The sequence below is a fragment of the Papilio machaon genome, chromosome 5, assembly GCF_912999745.1.
Source record: "Papilio machaon chromosome 5, ilPapMach1.1, whole genome shotgun sequence".
Lineage (NCBI taxonomy): Eukaryota > Metazoa > Arthropoda > Insecta > Lepidoptera > Papilionidae > Papilio > Papilio machaon.
This window is the reverse complement of record NC_059990.1, coordinates 6,671,853-6,695,359: the sequence shown is the minus strand read 5'-3', so window position 1 is coordinate 6,695,359 and position 23,507 is coordinate 6,671,853. Positions and strand designations below refer to the sequence as shown.

The 23,507-nt window shown below is 32.5% G+C and overlaps 1 protein-coding gene across 2 annotated transcripts; it reads left to right on the top strand.

The window, feature by feature from the left end:
* The first annotated feature begins 2,103 nt into the window (after positions 1–2,103).
* On the top strand, positions 2,104–22,872 carry LOC106713492. 2 transcript variants are annotated; one of them, XM_045677933.1, is made up of 8 exons: positions 2,104–2,312; positions 11,848–11,985; positions 15,914–16,184; positions 18,881–19,164; positions 20,050–20,406; positions 20,844–21,213; positions 21,985–22,176; positions 22,735–22,872. In XM_045677933.1, the coding sequence occupies exons 2-8, from the start codon at positions 11,872–11,874 to the stop codon at positions 22,869–22,871; spliced, it is 1,725 nt and encodes a 574-aa protein (XP_045533889.1). In that variant the 5' UTR covers positions 2,104–2,312; positions 11,848–11,871; the 3' UTR covers position 22,872. The 2 variants fall into 2 exon arrangements, with proteins under 2 accessions (XP_045533889.1, XP_045533890.1); XM_045677934.1 differs by lacking the exon at positions 2,104–2,312 and adding an exon at positions 10,138–10,156.
* Positions 22,873–23,507: the final 635 nt, after the last annotated feature.

The following is a 23,507-nucleotide window of genomic DNA, read 5'->3' as shown; positions in this document are numbered from 1 at the left end:
AATATTTAAAAGAATAACCATCAACAGCTTTATCAAATGGGGTCAGATAAGACAAAGTTGCTAAACTTAGACGGCGCTACACGGTGCCTGCAAATGCTTTCTTCATATAAATCATATAAATGATTGTTGCCGATTAAAAAGCAGAATGCTTCAAGACTTCAACTCCTAATTCGAATTATAACAGGTTAAAATTATTAAATAAACATTAAAATGAATGTGTAAGCCTTAAAAATATATCACTAACAGTAATGATTTTTACTATGAGCAGAGTTCGTATTTTCCTATTTCATTCTTGCGAAGCTCGATAATTTGCAAGATTTTTAAACGCTCAACTATATGGTGAAATAAGGACATCTGAATCAGTGAGAGGCGCTGCTATCGCGGTTGGTTCTGTCAGAATGTTTATAAAACCTACTTAGTCATAGTAAATGACTTTTAAGAAACAAAAAACACGACTAATGTGCAAAAAGAGTAAAGGATTATGACAAATTTTTTACAATGACGGTGGTGCTAGTGCACTGTTAATAATTAAAAATAATAATAATTTAGATTGGCTTATGCCCACCGGATCATTATAAGGATCTTAATAAATATTGCAAGTTTACTTTTTGTTGTTTTTTTTTTTGTGACAGAATAGTCACTGTTTGCGCTTAGCATAAACCTCAATTTTGTTATACTATTACAATATTCACTTATCTTTAAAAATGAACCATCTATAACAATGGTTGTGAACTATTTGATTTTTGGTCATTATGGCGCTGATGGTTTGAGTAGAAGTTAGAATTCGAACTAATAGTAGATATAAAATTAACTGTCAGGAAATTCGGAACGAAGCAAAACCTGTCATTTCCAAGTTCCAAGTAATGACCTATCCATCTATCTACCTTTTATAAGCTCTTTGTATCCATCTATAGCATTGATATCGTATAGAAGTACATAGAGAGATTCTCTTTGAAATAACAGCTTTTATTAGTACCTACTGAAACGAGCCGGGTCTGAACCTGACAACTTTATTTTGACGGATTATGCTAATGTCTCTGTTGTCATGAAACAAACGTCTATCGTTTTTTGATAAGTTGTTCAACTGTATGAGTCCATAAACTAGTGCCAAAGAGCTTTCTCGTAATAAAAATAAGGAAAGGATTGTTACAAGCAACAATGTTGATTTGTAGAAATTTTTACAAAAAATGTAGTGGGATCGTTTCACAAGTAAAAGGGTGTTAACCACAACAATCTGCTAGAGCATAGTGTAAATACATATTCTTTTTCTTAACTATCCATATTAGAATAATTTTGAAATAGTTTTATCGAGTTTTCACATAATAACTGTTCATTTTATTTAATTTGCAGGTTTCCAACGGACATTAAAGCTGTAGCTAACTAATACTAAAGTTGTTGATTTTAATTCAAACATAAATTATCGCTTTTGGTTTAATCATTTCGCTGCTGACTATTTTATCAAACATAATACTCGCACAACTTTGGAAAAAAAAAGTACCGGCTATATTTTGTAATATGGGTAAGTAAAATATTTTTTTGAATATAGTATGTATGTCTTTAAAATATAAAACATAGCTTTTGGTATCTTTATAACTTACAAATACTGCTTGTTTCCATGAAGGACCTTCGGCAGCTACTTTCTATGCTACAAAGATACACAACGACGACACGATGATGGCTGAGAATATAGTATGTCATAACCCTCAGCCTTTTATTTTTTAGGTAATATACACGGTTGTTCTTTGTTACCAGAAAATATCTCAAATATTTCATATAAATTGCTTATTAGAAAAATATTGTAACAGAAATAGATTCAGTACAAAAAAAATCTCCATATGTATAAATCGATGTCTAAAAAGAGATTTTGTAGCCAACCAATGTTTTCGATACGTCCCATCTCTTTTTTGGTGTACTAAATGACAAAATCAAATAAGCACAAAAAAAACGATTTACAGCCAGTCCATTTACAGAGATCAGTGATCTATAGAGATGAATGACAACATCGCAATTCCAACTTCCAACCATCATGTTGCATGCTCTTTACTCTTTGATTCTGTTAGTGCTTATTTATTGACAGTCGCTGTCGTATGTTCTCTCTTAATTTTTTTTGGTTCATTTAAAGAAATCTTGAAAAATACAGTGCACTTCAACAAAACCTTTTGTTTTAAAAGCAGAAGTACAAAAAGTGATCATTTTTACAAGTAATTTAACACGAGTGATTAAATAGTTTGAACTTACCGATTTTTGATACAATGTTTTGAAATTTCATATTTTGATACTTATATTTATATATGGGAAATTATTTAGAAAAGGTAAGTAATTTTCATTTTTAATAGTCTATATCACCTTATCCCTTTCATTCATTTTTAGTATTTAAAGACTTTGTTTATTTAGAAAATACAAACATTTATATGTTTATGTGGGTCAAATTTACATTGCATGTGATTAACAGTTTCATTATTCCGAAAGTGTTGTAAAGGTTTTAGGTCCAAGGATTGTGTATATAATTTGATCTTAAATGATTGTCCAATATCTTACTTATTTAAAGTTTATATAGTTTCAATGAGATAAGAAATATAAGGAAAATACTAAGCTTTAGTAACAAGTTTAGTATTTAATTTTTCAATAATATCCATATATTTTGAAAGCTATTTTTGAAGGAAATAGTGGGTATTTTAATTAACCTAGATGTGACTGTTATTTTATTCTGAATTAATATTTAATTATAATACAGTGTTAAGAATTCTGTGGTCAACCAAATTACATTTTAAGGCTTTAAGTTAATAAGTAAACATTATTTCAGTTAGTACATAAAAATACACTATAATGCTATAGCATTAACGATAGCCTTTTCTATTAAAGATATCATGACCATTATTTATTTTTGATATAAATTATATTTTACTAATATTTTAAATTTAAATGTTTATATTGATGGATGGATAGATGTTATTAGGTATCTCTAGAATGGCGAAATTAATTGTACACAAAAAGTTACTTGGTAGTACTAGTTAGGTGTGTCAAAATCTTCAAGCCAAGTGTTAATACAATGATCTTCCAGATGTTGTGTGTTCTTAGTTATTACATTTTTACTTCCAATAATATTTGACTATAATGTTCATATAATAATAAAACTTTCCGTTTAAGAAATTGATTTAACATGAAATCCTAGTCTATTTATTTTGTTATACACTTACAATGTATACTTATATATTATAAAGTTTTGAATACATTCAGTTTCAGTAACAGGTCTAGAAAGATCATTTCCAAAAAAAAGAGAAATCACTCAATGTGTTAAATTCAGTTAATAATTAATATAAGGAAAAAGTGGTGAAAGCCTACCTTAAACCGACAGAGGTGTAAACACACAGAAAAGGTTATGTTTCTCTCCCTGTATGTGCTCTTTGTCCGTTAAATCCATCTTTTCTATCTTCCTTACAAAATTAGGCTTCCGGCAGAATTGCCTCCACTTTGCTCCTGTCTTTTGTATGATATTAACAGGTTAAGTTGGCCAATTTGTGTAATAGATATTGTTGTGGGCTCTACCTTAGTTTAATTGTGATGTGACAGGGTATAATAAAGATTGATATTTTGACAGTTCATGCTATGCTCACAGTTAATAGTATCCAAAATATTTAAAGTGTTGTAATTGCTGTTTGTTTTTTTTTAGTAAAGTGTTTACCATTACATGATGCAATAATATCCTGTAATATACATATTGTGTAAAGGAAAACCATTGTTTTCATAAAAAATAATGTGCGGCGCAACACATTTACTGCATACCAATTTACGGACTTTGCTCACACCAATGACGTAATTTTATTCAAATCAGTTGTCACATTTGATTGCAAAAAACAGCCAACTTTGAATTTTAATATAGGCTAACAACCAAAACAGCCTTTGTTTTATTTAGTGTTTTACTGCATGTTATATTTTTGCTAATTGTTAGGATGAACCAGAAGAATTGTGAGAAATATTTAGTATATTTCGAGATTATATTCATCATCATCATCATCATATTTCGAGATTATATTATTCATCATCATCATCATCATCATATTTCGAGATTATTATCATTAATTATCATATTATCATTAATTATGAGCCACCTGAATTCGCCGAACCGCTGCCCATAGACATCTGCAATTGCAGATGCGTTGCCTACCATTAATCGACGGAGGAGGGGACGCACAGGAAGAGGATATTTTCCCTTAATATGTGGTCCCTACTCCCTTCCCAATCTTTCCTTAGATGAAACGGGAAGTGGTGGGAATGGACAAAGAAGTAAAATTAGTCTTCCGGCACGCACGCTTATCAGGCGAATCGCGGAATTCACGCCTCTCTTTTGTTTGGTCGCGGTATTTTACCGGTCGTGTTGGCTCATTCGTGCAACAGATGTTGTTACTGGCTTCCACTGTTAGAATTATCTCTTCATAAAAAAAGGAATTCATGGTTATTTTACTAGATTTTATCTGATCGATTGTATTTGATAATAACAATGGACAATAAAAAAAATAAGGTGATTGACCACAGATACGATCTATATTTAATCAAAATTGAAATCTTAAAAAACTTGACATTTTTTTGTCATATACAGACTGATTCGTTTAATACCTCCCATGTTCACATAGTAAAAATTAAGAAATGTATTTTAATACAAAAAATATAAATTTCGGTCTAAATTTTGCGTAACATATAACGATTATGTTTCAACCGTGTTCTAAAGGTCTTCCTACGTGCTTTGTATCGCGTAAGCTCTAGCGATGACGTCAGAGGGCATATGTGTCCTCGATCCAAATCAACATTTAGGGACAAGACAATGCATTGGTAGTGTCCCGCAAATATAAATGAATCATTGTTATTGTAGTAACGGAAGTGAATACGCCGTTGTTTACTTATTTATCGTAATGTTTGAACAGCTTTTTGTGTGTGTGAATTCTGGTTACTTAATATAAATGTCGATTATATTATGATATTAAATTTGTTTTTATAACTAGCTGTCGCCCGCGACTCCGTCCGCGCGGATTTAAAAAAAAAACGTAATAAGTAGCCTAAGTGTTCTTGCAGACTATGTTCTACATCTGTGCCTTTCATCAAGTTCCGTTGTGTCGTTTCATCCATCCATCCATCTAAACATTCGCATTTATAATATTAGTAAGATGAATCTGAATTAAAATAAATAAATACGCATCATCAAACCGACTCGAAATCGATGTCTGTGCGTTCAAAATAAAAAAAAATCGGAAAATATGTACTTAGCTAAATATATTAAATTAATAAACTTTTATACAAAACGTATTTTGTTGTACTGATGTACTTTATGTAGATATACGTATGGATATACAGAAGCGTATCACATTTTGCGGTTTTTACAATGAGCAATTGATGTTAAATTAGCATTGATTACTTTAAATAATAAAAAAAACCTTCATGACCGCAATACTTTAACTTAAACTTCGCGTTTGGTATACTCCATATTCTAGAATACTCTATATTCTTGGAACAACGAAATAGGTGTAAAGACAAAAAAATTATTGATTGTTCGAGATGTAAAGTAAGGAACCGATTTTTTTCCATTGAAAGTTTATTTAAAAGTTGAGTTCATTGGACAAAGGAAGGCTCTCATTTTTTTCACAAGGCTTTTTGCCCAGAGCACAACGAAAAGATATTTTAACTTTGTGAGCAAGTTACGCTGCGATTTGATAGATTTTGTTATTAACTTTAAAAATTCTCGACTTCTATTTAAATGGGGAAAGTGACCTGGATATTTGTCGAGTCCTAGATCATCTGCGGATGCAGTTCTAGCTGTCTGATGAACTATCTGACGGCCGTTATGTTAAGAGGTCTTTTTACACGATACCATACTTTCAGTGGCTCTATTGACAACTATACCTTATTTGGACTTGAGTTGCTCTCATTTGTTTTATCCTTAGTGTTTTAATTTTAAAAAAAATACATGTGAATTCGCGTCGGAGGTGTTTTTTTTGTAGTATCGAATTATAAATTAAGAATAGTTTAATATTTTAGAAAGCCCTGTTTTATATCTAGCCGTCTTTACGTCTAAAACAGCTATGGATCGTATCGTATGTTATAAAAGAGTGTATTCATTATTAGCTGTCGTCCGCGACTTCGTCCACGCGGAATTAAAAACAACTTAATAAGTGGTCTATGTGTTCTTCCAGACTATGTTCTACATATGAGCTTTGCCACGAAATTTGTTTCGTCAAGATCCATTAAGCCGTTCCGGAGATACCTGCTAACAAACATCAATCTATTCATCCATGTTAACTTTCGCCTATATAATATTAGTAAGATTTCATTAATTTGTGTTCCCAGAATAGCAATGGTACCTACTATTACGAAACGTTCGTTTTAAACCCTTGACCTATTTCGAGCTACTGTTGCGCCAGGTTAGGGAATCATATTAGGTTTATTATGTTTCCCATACGCGGGTACGGTATATCTATATATATATAAAAGAAAGTTGTGTTAGTTACACTATTTATAACTCAAGAACGGCTGAATTAATTTGACTGAAAATTGGTGAGCAGGTAGCTTAGAACCAGGAAACGGACATAGGATAATTTTTACCCCGTTTTCTATTTTTTATTTCGCGCGGACGGAGTCGCGGGTACAAGCTAGTATTTCATAAAACCATTATTCCTGAAGTTATCTCTGACAGTTGTCTTTTTCTATATGTCATGTTCATCATATGACAAATATTACATTTGAACATTACAATGTGGTGCGTCACACAATATCACTTAATATTGTCAATGTTAATAACAATATATATGCCTTTGTTGGCATGGTAACCTTAAGTTATGGCTTTGTTTACTTTAGTAATATAACGAATTGAATATGCCCTTGAAACCAAACGCCCCCATGTGTTGTTGATATCACGCAGGGCCTCTGTACTTCGTTCGTGGTTATATCGAATATTATGTAACCACTTTAAAAAACTTCTACCCTATCAAATATTTTGCCGGTTTAATTATTAAATTTTATTTAATTATAACAATTTTTTGTATCAAATTACGTCAATACTGATATCTGTATTTTTTGTATTGGTGTCAATTATCAAGTTGTTTTGTTTTCGCTTTGACTATCGTGTGTCAACCGCTTTTCACGTGATGTTGTGCAAGCAGCCAGATGGGTTACAAAAGTGCTGATAACAAAAGAAAATGTACCCGCTCGCCTTGACGACCACTTGACTCACGCATCCCATTGACCGAGTATCCAAGAGTGTTCCCTACATGCGCACTTAACATATATGTAGATAAAATAATGTCATAAAAAATAACGATATGTTTTAAAATTATTGAACAAAACACATTACACATAACATCAAAATCTTTCATTGAAGGATGTACACTATTAAATTTGGACTATACTTGCCTTCTCAGTACATTCTTTTTGTAACGCTCCTTCAACTTCAAATTCAATACAACCTCGGTGGTGTCATCTGAATTTTCCAAATTGAAACAGTCAGATCAATCAATAAAAGATTGTTCTTTTTTGTAAAGACGGCCAACTTCTTGATGATTAAGGTAATGATGATCAAAAATTGAGGGACTTTTTAAAAAAATTACTACTAACCGTAATCAAACGTATACTCTTTACTCGAACAATTTGAATGTTATTGTAATGCCGGAGTATCGATTTATCGTTAGGTGAATGTCCTCATTAACTTATTATTCAGCATTAACTTATTATATACACAAATTTATATAAAATAATTTAAGTTCTTTGTACAAATATAAATCAATCCTTTGTATAAATTAGCCTTAGAGTTAATTTAAAAATGTCTTCGAAACCAGTGTTCAACTTTCTAAACAATAGTTTGTTGTTTACTTTTCAATGTATTTCTAATTTATTTTAAAATCTGGCTTATGTATCTTGCTAAATTTTTCCCGTATTATTAAATGCACAAAACTTAGGCCTGGTATTTCAACTTCGTTTTTGACTTACGTTGCCGTGCCATTCGTCGTGGAAAGTTTTTGATGGCGCAAAAAAACACCACAAAAACTTGTACTGCGTAATATTTATTACATGTTCTTAGTCTGGTCGAAAAGATGTTTTTACACTCTTATGCATTCTCGCCGATGTATATCACTAAATTTTTTAAGTGAAGTGAATGTATGAAGTAATATAACAATATTATCTGGTTTAATAAATATTTCCTTGTACTATACTAGTCTGTACTAACCAAACATCTGTATGAAGCCTGTTTTATTTAGAAGAGAATGTGCTTTGGCAGTCGAAAACTCCGAGTTTAGTTTACTTCTAAAAACATGTTTTCCATCAGTTTATTTATTTTAATACCTTCGTAGTACTCAGAATTCATATTATCAAGTCTTCACTTCTATGCTATGGGAAGTCCCGAATTCCTTACTGCATTACTCATGTATTTGGTTACTATCGGAAAAATTGCATTGATATAATTATTTACATTGTTATTATGTGATCTATAAATGTCTGAAAACAATGCAAATATCATGAACTTAAGTGTTAATCCACAAATAAACAGAGAGTAACTTTGTTTATTCTTAGTCATACAAAAATTAGAACTGTCTCATTTTACTATTAGTTTCTACCAATTTTATTCATCGCTTTCATTCTTTTTAAAAAAAAAAATCAGGTAACAATTACCACTGGTAACCTTAGCTTAGTAACATGGTGAATGCTCAATGGCAACTTATGATTCTCCTTGTGTAATCAAATCCAATGATGTACTGTCATGTCTGATCAAACAAATAAAAAACACATTGGAAAAATAGTAGGTAAACTGTTGAAGGTTAAATTTCCGTATTCTAAAAATGTTCAATGTCTTTATAGTGTGACAGGAATCTTGGCACCAGCCCATCCTAAGTTTTGTAGATCAATGTAATTTGTTCTATTTTATCAAAATAATCGCTGCTTGTTTAGTGATGATTTTAGAACATCAGATCTTTTGTCAATTTGGATAATGTAAAAATTCCTGCTTTTTGTAGAGCGACTGACTCAAATATCTTTAGTGTTTTGGATCTAGATCGATCAAGAACCATTATTATTGCTTCTATGTATTGAAAGCTTCACACTTTAAAACCGATTCTGTGGACAACCATGGAGTTAATATGGTATTTTAATACAAAAATGAGCTTTTCAAGAATATTAATAAAAGTGTTCTCCATATTTTACATGGAGCTACCATTTTCAAAGAAAAATACAATTGCGTATTTACGCATTGTTTATTTCTGTAACCGTTAATAAATCTCTACTCATTAAAATAAATTATGTTAAACGTTTTCAAAAACCATGTTTGAAAGAATAGAAGTAACTTTGTCGTTTCTAATATAACTTATTTTATGGAACATTTACAATGGTCTGATTTCATTTTTATGTTTCTTTGAAATGTTATCCGTATTTCCTGAAAAGTAATCAGGTGCTTTGCTAATACGTGGAGACTAATATTTATAGAATATAGAGGACATGTCGAAAAATTATGTCACGTAACGTTTCGCCTCAAATATAATAGTTCGTTGATATTTTTACGTCTAAATTATCAAAAGTGATTTATATACTTGGCAGCTGTATTCTAGATAAGCTTTTATGCTTTGGAAAGATAGAGCCGGGCATCTAAATCTGGAGAGTGTTGACGGAATCCCGATCGCATGATCAATGAATTTTGTTACTATAAGATGTTTTACAGCTACGATAACATGAGCTATATACGAACATCCTATTATTGCGCGTAATAAAAGGAAAAATACTTCTTAGTTTCTCGTCTTCCACTGACTGTTACTTTTTATAATTGTGCATAGTCAAACATTTATTATCACAGTCAAACAGTTATTTTTAATTTCTCGGTATCTGTAACGATATCGTCTTTGTTTCCTACATTTGTTGTATCTTTAGATCTGTCTCGAGAACCAAAATCTCGTTCCTTACTAATAAAACATAGTTTTTAGATCTCAGACTGTTTTATTTCTTGTATCGTCTTTGTATTAAATTGTATCTATTAATAATAATTATGTTTGCACAAGTATAGCAATCTATAGGACGTGCTGTGCAAAGGTACACAATTGTCATTCAAATCGCACAGTAATTTGCATTTGTTCTTGACATAGCGACGGACGTGTCATTGCTCTTGGTGCTACGCAAAACCAGACGTCGGGTGTGTTTTTTCTCTGCGGCGACCTCGTGGGGACGGCACGTGGTATAATCTCGCACGAAACACTCGCGTGATACCTTCCGTCTCCCTCGTGCGTGCCGCCTGGGGGTCTTAGGCTGCTTACACACTATCGACTTTTATCAACATGTACCAAGGAATAACAAATTCCAGAAATTATATACAGAAAAATATATTTGGTAGTCGTCACAGACACAAAATTTAGATCCCTTTGGAATGTTCACTTATAATATGCATACGCGTTTGCTCCATTGTGGCAGTGTCTTAGGGGTACTGTCGGACTTATGTTACATTAATAAAGTCACTGTTGTTTTTATTTCTTTTTACAATTAGAATTGTTATTATCTGAGGTCTTTTTCATTACAAAGTTAGGAGATAAATGACGATATAATAACAAGAGAGTGTTGGTTAGTCATCACGCGACCTTATTTCTGTTTACGAATTTAATCGTTTAATAAAAGAAGTTTAATTTGTTGGGGGCTTAACAATGAATCAGATCATAGCATTGCAGCGGCTGTTAATCGAGTCGCGTGGACATTAATAACGCTTCGGTATGTTATAGTCACTTATTGGTGGTTCCAATTGAAATCGATGATGGATAAATTATTATTTTTTATAATAGGCCCGGGCAGAAATAGAATTCGCTATAATTGTTATCTAGAAACAAAATCCTAAATGTAAATCATGAGTTTAGATAACAATTATGTTTTAAAAGGAAAACTTGTTTCGAAATTGGATAAGTGGAGGGTAGTATTTAAAAGATGTCCGATATTTAGGCACATATCAAGATAGAAAAGAAAACTGTTGCACATTCAATCGAAGTTTCTTTTTATCTATATTTTCACGTTAATTTGATGGATAAAGAAATTTGAAACGGAAGTTATATTTTTATGTCCAGCATGTATTCTGTAGTAGTTTCTATTTGCTATATTTCTATACGGTTATCACTTAGCCGTCATAAGGCTGATAAGTCGTGTTAGTGCCAATTACACTGATTGTGGATGAGTGCATATGTGTTTCGTTATACTGGTCTCGTCCTTTGTGCTGTCACGTGTCCCATAAATAATTTAATATACCTAAATACTGTATTATTATTTAAGACAAGCTGTCGCCCGCGACACCGTCCGTGCGGAATTAAAAAAAAAACTTAATAACTCTGTATTCTTCCAGACTATGTTCTACATCTGTGCCAAATTTCATCAAGATCTGTTGAGTCGTTACGGAGATACCTTCAAACAAAGATCCATCCATCCATCCATCCATCCATCCATCAAATCATTCACGTTTATAATATTAGTAAGATTTCTTGAACGTAATTATATATTTTAGACAATCGTGTTGAAAAAAATTATGTAGTTACATAATTTGTTTGTTTGTCCTGACTTTCTTAAATCTCTCAATACTTGTTCGTGCAATAAACATTCACCATAAAAATGTTTTCTAGTTCACGTATATGCATGTACTTATGTTTGCATTTTTTTAAGTTTGTGGGTTTGTATGTATGTCTATTGGGACCGCCTATAGTTTAAACGACTACATTGTTTTTGACGAATGTGGTACCATTCGATGCGTACACTTCACCTGAATGTGAAAGACGTACTAACAGTCACTTTTATTGATTGTTTTATTTACTATTTTTTTTTTATTTATGTAAATTTTTGTTTTTATTGTTCTAGGCAAGTAGGTGACAAAGGCTGAAAATGACGGTAGAGAAGAGTAAAGGTTCGATAAAGAAGTTGCCGCCGGCCACCAGGAAAGTGGCGCCGGATGGTGGCTGGGCCTGGATGGTCTGTCTGGGAGTCAGTTTAGTTAATGTAAGTTATTTTTCAACTTCTTTTGTTGTCTCTGCTCATCTGTTGCAAAAACTTTTATGATTTAATTTTATTGTTCATAATTAAATGTAACGAGTAAAGACCATTATTAATTAACGTTTGTAACTTTGATAATAATTTAAAATTGTTCAAACTGTTTAAGTGTTCAATTATACGGCTAATAACCATTTTCGTTATGATACGATATTTGAGGAATTTGTTATTTTCGGTGTAAGCGACATCTAATTAATGTAGGACAAATTCATACAACTTTGTTGATATTATGTAATATGTTTTCATTATTGTTTATTCTTAATATAAATACAGAGGCGATGAGAGAATTAGGTCAGTAATTGTTGTTTTTTTAAGTATTTTCAAGCGACTAATGAAGTCGTACAAATTATTCAACTTCATATATATTAGGTCCTTACATATGAAATTGGCGTTTTGTATGGGAGGAACAAAAAGTCGAATATTTTTTAATATAATATATTTAATTAATCAAAGTATGATCCATTATTTTCTATGCACTTTTGCCATCTCATAGGTAGTTCATTGATCCCTTTACTAAAAAAACCAGTCGGACGGGAATCAATAAAATCTTTGAAGGCGATTTGGACTGCCCCATCGGAGTTGAATTTTTTCCCTTGCAAGAAATTATCCAAATTTCGAAAAAAATTGTAATCTGTTGGAGCAATGTCCCGGGAGTACGGAGGATGTCTTAGACTTTCCAATTGAAGCTCTTCTAATTTAGTAGCCGTCTGTTGCGCAGTGTGTGGTCTAGCGTTGTCGTGAAGCAGCAGTGGCATGGATCGATTGACCAGCCTAGGTTGTTTAGCCGCTAGCTTTTCCATCATGGTTTGCAATTGCTGACAATAGACATCAGCCGTAATAGTCTGGCCAGATTTGAGAAAACTGTAATGAACAATACCGGCACTAGTCCACCAAACGCTTACAAGTAACTTTTTTGGGGTTAATTTTCGCTTGGAGCAGGATTTGGCTGGCTGGCCAGGATCCAACCATTGCGCTGAGCGCTTCCGATTATCGTAAAGAACCCATTTTTCATCACAGGTAATGATTCGGTTTAAAATACCTTCATTATTGTGCCGGTTTAGTAATGTAACGCAACAGTCGACGCGCGTTTGCCGGTTTACTTCAGTCAATTCGTGAGGTACCCACCTTTCAAGCTTTTTAATCTTCCCAATTTGCTTCAAGTGAATTAAAACAGTTTTATCACTAACATCGCAGCCTGCAGCTAACTCGGACGTGGTTTGCGATGGATCCGCTTCCACAATAGGCTTCAACTCTTCATTATCAACTTGAGTCTCAGGCCGTCCACGGGGCTTGTTCTGCAGATCGAAATTTCCAGAACGAAAACGATGTAACCAAAAACGAACTGTGTTTTCTTTTGCAACACGATCGCCATACACATCATTCACCCTTCGAGTCGTTTCCGCAGCACTAGTGCCACGGCGGAACTCGTACTCGTAAATAATGCGATATTTTAAGTTTTCCATTTTGTAAAATGAGTGACGCAAACAGAAAAAAAACAGAAGAAAAAAACAAATGAATGACGGTCATCGAACCACAAATACATGAGTCTATAGCTGTACAAATTTAAATTTGGAATTCCTTACCAAAGAGGAGAAATTCGTGATTAAAGTGGCCAGTACGAAAAACGCCAATTTCATATGTAAGGACCTAATATTAATCTAAAGATTAGCCAACTTTAAGGAATGCAACAATGAGTCGTCAGCAATGTCAATAATCTGTTGCTTGTGCAATATCGGTCCTTTGAATCGGTCACATGATGATATTGTTGCGTGCAGTTCCTTTGGTACTGTACTATAAATGATATAATTGCGATTTAATTCATTCACTATGGTATACAAAGAAAAGTGTATTCTTGTTTTGTATTCTTTGTATACCATAGTGAATATGTGTATATTTAAAGGTTGATAGAAAACGTCGGTGTCATTGAAGACCTAGATCACATTTTTGTATAACTTGCTTGCTGCTTTGTATTATGCTCTGTATCTTCTGATTTAATTATGAAGTGAGTCACTTTATTGTCTGTTTTTTTATTTTGCTTGCAAAAAAATTACTGCAAAATAGTTTGTCGAATATCTGTCAAAATATGTATGTATCAGAATAATTGTCTGTAAAGCTTTTTTTGATACTTTAATCTGTACCAAGGAAGATATTTAGGTACTAAGTATAGAAGGTGATTTTTGAAGGTGTGATATTTATAGAGATCACACCTTCAAAAATTATTATTATTATTAAATATATTATTTATTAAATATATTTTTAATAACTTAAAATATTCAATTAGGCCTAGATAGGTACCCTGAGGTAGGATAGTAACAGAAACATTTTCGCTTCTATTAAAATACTTTGAATTCTACTCGTTTTATTTGAAGCTGTATATTGTTACACTGATAGTGTACTGGACTTACATTGTAATGTAATTACTATTGTGCAATGCGTTATCAATCAACACATTGACTTCGAGTGAAATTAAAAGCGAGAACAATTACAATTGCTTGCCGGAGTCACATGCTCCCCTACGGTTTCTTTAGGGTTGCCACTGCCTTTTAATATTTTAAGATTTATTATCAACTAGTATTTGAACCAAGTATAGTTTCCTTTTCAAAGCATATTCTATCATGGAAATTACCAGTGGTTTTTAATACGTTTCCGAAGGTAGAGCTCTCAAGATTTTTTTTTTTTCAACAAATATTAAAATAGAAGGACACCGCTTGTTATGGCTCAGTTTAAACAAAAAATGCACTTGTTATATTTTATTTCATTTTAAAGTTGGCAATGGACAGCCCTAGCTCACAATTAAAGTTCGATACAATTATAGGTACGCGTGATACTGCATTACAAAGAGCAATCGATGCGATGTGTAATCAGTGTTTTAACATTGTCTCGTGCACATGTTGTACATGATGTTGGTTATGTGAACTGAATCTCTCAGATTTTTATATGGCGTTTAATGTTAGCCCTATTGGGCTGGGTAGAAATAGAAGTCGCTATAAAAGTTATCAAGCAACAAATTGCTGTTTGTAAATTTTAAGTTCTGATAACAATAATGTTATTTTTTAAAGGAAAACTTGTTCCGCAACTCGAAATTTGGCATAAATTTCAAGGACGCGTGATATTTATTATACCGCACACTGTCTGTCAACGGTTAAACTGCCAAGATTTAGCTGCGTGAGATGAAGTCTAAGAAGGTTTTTTTACATCTCGGTCTTTAACTTTTTTTTACATCGTTGCAATATTTAGAATAAAGCGCAAGTTAAAACTCTGTAATATGATCATATTGTCTCATATTATTCTCATGATACAAGTTTTATAAACCTATCACAATTTGTGCACAACTCAGTAAAAAAAAAAATAGCAATAAAATTTTCCATTACACCGTTAGACGGTATCCAGTGAAACGTGATGGCTGTAAAGTTACATTTTATCGCGAATTTATTTTACGAGAATTTACTTATTTGGTTATCGTTTTAGTGTCTTTACTTATTAAATTTAATACATAATTTCAGATGTGTTTTGACAACAATGTTCAATAGTCAAAAAAGTATATAATTTTCCATAATATTGCTAATGCAAAAAGATACACAACTAAGATATTTTTAATGTTTTACAAATGTGCGAATACTGCACCCTGAATACGATTGCGGCGTATTGTTTTTAAGAATTACGAACTTAACGTTCCTACTATTTCAAGTTTATGGTAGAGCAAAGGAAAAGCGAGTTGTTATTAAATGAATACTTGCCACCATTAATATCCTTAAAACCTGGGAACTGCATACGCTTATAACAAACTACGGCTAAAACGAACCGGAATCTAAACGAACATCTTACTTAATAATTTGAATCTTTGACAAATTTTGACATTATTATTGTATTGTTTCAGTTTTCAACCCGTTCCTTGGAGCCGTCTTTTGGACTCCTATTCAAAGACTTGCTGGATGATTTGGGGGTGCATACGACGGGAGCCTCGGTTATCGCCAGTACCCTAGATTCGGTTGTCAACTTTTCCGGCTTCTTCGTAGGCCCGGTGATAAAAACCTTCTCGTATAGAAAGGTCTGTTTTGTGGGCTCCACGATATGTGCCCTAGGGCTGCTTTTCACTGCTCCGGCTAACAGCATGGGTCATATCATAGCAACGTATAGTATATTAGGAGGTAAGTCAAAAGTTTCTTTTGTTTAACTAGTAAATTGAAAGTGTGCATTTATAATATTGTCATTATATACTACTAATTACATACTACAATAATATATAATATATATTCAAACTAATGCCACCGTAAAACATCCATTCCAAAAGTGTAATCTTATCACGAGATTTCATTGAACAGGATATAGCTAGGCTTTGTGCATGATTGGGTAAGTTCGGTCGAAGCGGATTTATTTGATGCGTGAATATTCTCTATTTCTGTTATTATGTTTCTTTTTTTCTGTAAGATCAAAATATTTGTTTTGAAAATGAATTAATGTATGACCTTATTCCCGATTCCAAAATTATGAATCAAAATTATTTCACCTTTAGAATCACACAAGAAATATTAGTTTTTCCTAATGAAAGGTGGCCTGAACTAGAAAAACTTAATTAAATAACGTTATGTAATGTATGTGTTTAAAACAATAATTACATATTACTGTAATTCGTATCGCGAAGTTAATTTGCCACAGCTCTGACGTCATGGATGGTTCTTACAGCTCGATCGGAAATTTATTACTCAACTTTGCATATATCGACAGAATTGCATAATATTAAATCACAAGGTTTTATTTTATAATAGGTAATGGGTCAGTGACTTATTTTTTTTCTGAAAGGTTTTATATTAATACATGTTTATGATAATCTAACATTTGATTTATTATTCGTTAGTTTTATAATTCAAAAATGCGTTTTAATTGTTCATAGCGTTTTATATTTTGGAACTTCATATAATCCTACGAAACCAGTAGTATGGAATAAAATTAAAAAAGTACACGAAAATATTTACTTTCAGTATTTTTATGACATCAATGTCATTCTCATTTTATATGAACCAGTGTTTATACGAACCAATTAAAAATTATATTTTTATAAAACTAACTTTATGTAGACTTTAAAAACGATATCATGTTCTAGACAAGGTATGTGCCGGAAACCTTACTGAATATGAAGATATATATTCAGCTTTAAGACTAGACGAGTTACCTACTCTTTCTTTAAGACAATTGTATTAACATTAAGTATACACTAAGCACTAGTATTGCTTCATTGTCTATTTAAAGATTGCAATTACTTACATAATTATAATAATTATATATATTATTTAATTAAAAATAGTAATTATTACTTTATTTAGCAAGTAAACGTTTTTGTGATTACGTCAGGGTGAAAATCATGTCTACAAAAATAGATATTGCTTAAGTTACAAATGAAAGCTATATTTGCTTGTTAACTTGGAAGTGACGCTTTTAAAAGTAGCAGATTTTTGACCGCTTGAGTATTTTAGTACTCTACTATAGTACTGTAGTATTTTTTATACTCTTTAGGCTCCAGAAAATTAATTATTAAATTGTTTCCTTAGAAACAGCATAATAATATTGTATTATTACTGCTTTAATGGAATCAACATAAAGGCCTCTCAAGGATTTCAAGTCGACTAGCATTACAAAGCGTTTAACCCATTTAATAAAGAAATTTTTGCGTAGCGTAAAATTTAACAAACGGATACTTTATAATGTTAAGTTTAAATATCTTAACGATATGTTACGCTCATTGTAGTACATTTCGTTCATTATACGTCATGTCAATTAACACTATCATATAAAAAGAGAATTGTATGTTCGTTTAAAATTACTATCAGACATTTAAGGTAATGCCGTATTACAAATAATACTGGGAATTTGTGAATGAAATATTTTCTGATTGTTTTGGATAGTGTAACGTCAGTCAACAGTTTTGACTTAATAGATGCGTTTGGTTAGAATGCTGGGACATTTTACAATGGAAAACTTTAGATTTTTTTAAATGGTTGGGTTTAGCCTTGAATTTAAATCAAGAAAAAACAAACATGCTTTGGAGTATCTAAAACAGTTACATAAGTGTGTATTTTTTTCACGGTCATAAGAAAAACTTAATGAAAGCGTGTTGTCCTGTTTAAAATAAATTAGGAAGTAATTACCCGGACTATTTGCGTGACTGTTTTAATGTCGCTCGTTATTACTGACGCAGAGCGATTATTACGAATTGTTACATGCCCTTGTTAAGTGACTTTGAAGGATTGTGAACTATTTAACAACAATAAACGCTATATTTTTACTTTGTTCTCACAACATCTAAATTATTGTTTTTAATAGCCTGCGACGTCGTTTACATGGAGGAAAAAAACTGAGTATATCTTATCCGCTATTCCATACTGTAATCTATCTCTGGTCCACATTTCATCTAGATCCGTTAAGCTATTTTGGATTTATAAGGTAACAAATTTCCATACATCTATCCAGACTCACGGGAGTGCTTTTGTAGATCGGTATTTGATGTTTATAATATTCGAAATGTTAGTTTTATATACAGGTATGATGTGATTAAATTAATTTCTTCAATCAGAAAATATATACACTTGTTTTTTGGACACCCTACCCTCGGGCCTCACGTAATTGATAGTCTATCTCTTACAGGAAAACCAATAATGTGAATAAGTGATGTAAACTTTATAAGCGTTAAATTAATATTGGATATATACAGTTTTAAGAAACAAGGAGATGTGTCATTGTTAATACTACGAATCCTTCCTCAATAACTTTTGTTTATTTACGTTACCTTGGGTACTATTTTTAATATCATTTGCATATTAAGACATTTATTTCCCGTTTATGTTTTCAGGTTTCGGTGTCGGTTTGGCCTCATCATCGTCATTCGTGTCGCTAAATTATTATTTCTCAAAGAAGAGAGGTCAGGCTGTGGGATTATCGATGGCGGGCACTGGCTTTGGCTTGATGGTAATGCCGCAGCTTGTCAAACTGTTGCTAGGAGAGTATGGCTTCAGATGGACTGTGGTCATCCTGGGCGCGTTAGCTTTCCACGCGGTACTAGGATCCTGTTTATTGCAGCCAGTGAAGAGGCATCTTATCGATGAACCAGTGGACTGCGAAATGCAAGCAGTAAAGGTTTGTTTTTAAAAAAATTATTTCCATTTCGTGGCTAGCTGATTTTTTGCAAACAGGAGATGCAATTTCATACTAACTACTGAGAGGAAATCTGATCTAAGCATTCTACATTTGTTTTTACCTAGTAAACTGTCATATAACCAAATCAATGCTTTGTTGTTTTAAAACAATGACTCTCTTTTTGTCGACTGATTTTTATGAAATAAAATGTGCTTTATAATGGATACTTGTGTCTTTTGTATAGTTTCAAGATAATTATTTGACAAAGGATATAATAAAACGGTATTAATGTGTGCATAATTGTAAGATCAACACTACGTTATCAGTTAGCAGAAACAGAGTTATCGGAACGTTGCACAGTTTCCCCTCTATTTAATTACGTGAATCATTGCTTTGTTAGTTGCAAAGTAACAGTGAGATGTAAAAAAAAAAATATTACTTGATGATAATAATACAAAAAATATATATAATTTTGCACGCAAATAGCATTCGTGGTAAATGTAGGCCACTGGGTCAACAGGTTTAGACGTGAAAAATACTTCAGTAATCTGGTATTGATATCTGGTTTTATCTTCTAGATGTATTTGTCAATGATCAGTATGTTGATGCGTGCAAATAAAAATACATTATACGCAGAATTCAATTGATTAATTGATTAAAAATTATACATTGCGTCCCATGATTTGTATATTATGTATATAATTGAATTAAGTCAACTCTAAAATATTCAAGGCTTAATTTTCTATTACTATAGCTAAAAGTTTACATATTTATTTTAACCATTTTTCAAACAATAAATTGTTAAGCATTATGAAGTTGCTAAGGTTGTTGAAATGAACCAATTTGATGTAGTAACTATCTCGTTATAAATTCTTTTTATTCCAGGAAATGGAATGCATTCATGAAAGTGACGAAGAAGAAGAGGATAAATTCGAAATTAATCCATTGGTCAGTCATCCGATGCCGAAGCTGACAACGCAGCGTTCTCATACAAACATGAACCATCCATCTGTCCGTACAATAGGGATGCCACGAGCGAAGACATGTGACAAACCACTACAAGAGTTTGAGAAGAACGCAGCTTTGGGGCTGGGGTTGACAACCGCTGCGTCTGTGGGAGCTATGCAAAGGGTAACTTCTAGTGGAAGTATGAGTGAAGCGGCAAGGAAAAGAAAGTTTTCGGTTATTTCAAACATTTCTAACATGGACTTCACCGGCAGTTATTTACAGTTGTATCTAGATGTAAGTATTTATAGATTTCTACTTCAGAATAGAGAAATTAATATGGCTTTGTGTCGTACTTGCGATTAACCTCATTGTGCTTTTTTATACAAATAAACTTTTATCACTGGTCTTTGTTAAATTTGGCAAGTCTCAAAGATTAATGAATGTTTAGTTAACTTTTTTTAAAGAATGTACATTAGAAAAAAATTACTACAAGCAATTTCATTTGGCCAAATATTTTTTTCAACTCTGTTTATTAAACACTAAAAGTTACCCGCGACTTGGTACGCAAAAAAATTATTAATAAATAGAGCCTATGTGACTCGGGGATAGTGTAACTTCTCAACAGTGAAAGAATTTTTAAATTGATTCAGTGCAAGATCAGATCGGTTTCAATGTAAACAAAACATTTCTCTTCTTTATATTATTTATATATATTAGTTTTGTCTTTACAGACTGCAAACGATGACGCGATACAGATGAAAGCGATCAAGAAATCGGAACCGGAACAAGAGAAAAAGAAAGGCTTCCTAAGAAAGTTCATAGCACTAATGGATCTAGATCTCCTAAAAGACTGGTCTTTTTTAAATCTTCTACTCGGTCTATCGCTCTTTTGGAGCGGTGAACTGCAATTCAGAATGTTAACGCCATTTTTTATTAGAAGTTTAGGTTACAATATGAATGAAACGGCATTCTGTTTGTCAATGACAGCTATCACTGACATTCTTGTCAGATTGATTTTGCCGCCAATTTTTGACAGGACTACGATCTCCAAGAAAATGATATTTTTTATCTCATCATTCTTCTTAGCTGCTACGAGATCAGGTGAGTTGATACAGTAATTATATAATCTACCAAAACTTTTATATTTTATATTATATATATTTTATATTTAATTGTCATTGCCAATGCTTTATAAGTTGGAGTGAAACTACACAAGCATACAAAATGTTTTTACTAATAAATTTTTGCGGCCTCTAGTAGAAGTAGCCGAGATGTTAATAGTCTCCTTATAATTCATTATATAAAAAAAAAATCTTTATTTTTTTACAATTCAATTGACAAGACATTTCAAAACAATTAAGGTTTGTGCGGAAAGAGAATGAGATTTAGATTTGAAAGCGCAGTAGTCCTTTGTTGTTGAAATGTGTAAGGTTCTACCCCTTTTAGACATGATTAAATACAAAAAACCCGCTAGAATTCTCAACAAAAAAACTTTGACGATTGACAGATGGCTGGGTTGGATTGTCATATAAAAAAAGTTTTTCGCCACGCTCATTATCTTTCCGCACAGATTAACAATTTTTTTTTAAATTGCTATTATTTTTAATTAATTAAGAAACGGCTTAACTCCGTTTGATCGTCCGGTGACGGCACCGACTAGTTTCCGAAGACTTCGCGGTCGCGTCGCGTCTCGCACTCAGTGCGGATTAAACACTCGCCCTGAAGATGGACCCCCGATGGGTTCGAAACTAGTCGGTGCCGTCACCGGACGATCAAACGTGAGTTAAGCCGTTTTTTAATTAATTAATTATGATGTCTCACGAAAGTTTAAACAATTTAATTGCTATTATTTTTTTTGAATATCTTTTTCAGTATTAGCTGAACAAAGCGAGTGGGTGCCACTTATGGTCTGGCTGTCGATCTGCGGCTTCTTCAGAGGTATGTGCCTCAGTAACTTCACGCTGACCATCTCTGAGTACTGTCCGCTGGAGAAACTGCCCGCAGCATTTGGCCTGCACATGGTCAGCAAGGGCGTCTTCGTCGTACTAATCGGCCCTATCATTGGTAAGTATGATCCAGGACTTCATCATCATCATCATCAGCAGCTCACTATACTTCCACACTAAAGGGTCGGAGTCTACCCTAAGTTAGGGGTGAATAGGCCTTAGTCAACCACGCTGACCCAGTGCGGGTTGAATTTATACATATCATTGAATTTCTTCTGAGATATGTGCAGCATCACGATATTTTCCTTCACCGTTAGAACGTTGGATGAATGGACATATGTAAATCGAAAAGACATTCGAACCCGGGACCTTTAGATTACAAGTCAAGTGCTTCACTCCAGAGCCATCTACGCTCTCCCAGAACCCAGTAAAAATCAACAGATATTAGTAATTTTATTACGTGTGACGTGAAGAATTTATGGCGTTCCTTTTCCTACTATATCTTTTTGTGCATATTATTAATTTAAACCAATCTTATCTAAATAGCTTTTAGATGACTGGACCACAAATAGTAGAATATTTTTTCATAAAAAACTTAAAAATTCTGCTAAAACGTTAATGTCTGATTTCGAAAAAATTATCAAAAAAAAATTAATATTTATGTAATTTTGTACAGGTTACGTGAGAGATTACACGGGCAGTTTTGCGACATGTATTCATGTACAAAACGCACTGATTATGTCTTGCGTTCTCGTCTGGGGCATAGAGTACGCGCTCGCTTTTACAAGACGTCGAAAAATTGTACAGATATAAATAAAAAGACGGACCATATTCTCTACGGAATTCAATATTAGTTGCCAGTGTGTAAAACTGCAACAAAATAAAAAAATGTGTTGAAAATATGTTACTATAGTGATTCGTAAATAAAATGTTTTAGATTCTTATATCTGATTTTAGATAAAGTTTATTTTTATTTAATTTAATGTATGCGTATTTGTCTTGCTATTATATATTTTGAAAATAAACCCGTGGAATTTAGATATAATCATACAATTTTATGTGTATATCTCGTTTTGTTCCAAGCCCGAAATTTAGCAATAAAAAAAAATCAATACATAACTGCCATTGTTATATTTCAGTTTATTAGTTTTTTTTTGTGAAAAATATGTTATAAAGTATAAATGATAATGAAATTAATGTGGGAAACGTGTAAGTCGTCACTTAAATTCGCCGAAATGGCGAAGTTACCGCTGCTTTTAGACATCCGTAATTGCAACTTGCAGCAATTTTAGCTGTCCATCAATTCCACTGATAAAAAAGTGTTCTATTGGATATTTTTTGAATGCACGAGTCTTAGTAAAAAATATGCAGTTTGTGTATAAATAATAATATCGGGCTTGGATAAAATGTAGTACATATTGATATTACTTTGTTGGAATATAATGAACT

Excerpts from the sequence above, each read along its gene's own strand:
- LOC106713492 (XM_045677933.1), top strand. The coding sequence starts at position 11,872 with ATGACGGTAGAGAAGAGTAAAGGTTCGATAAAGAAGTTGCCGCCGGCC. Across the intron at positions 19,165-20,049 it reads GCGAAATGCAAGCAGTAAAG|GAAATGGAATGCATTCATGA; the intron begins GTTTGTTTTTAA and ends TTTTTATTCCAG. Across the intron at positions 22,177-22,734 it reads ACTAATCGGCCCTATCATTG|GTTACGTGAGAGATTACACG; the intron begins GTAAGTATGATC and ends AATTTTGTACAG.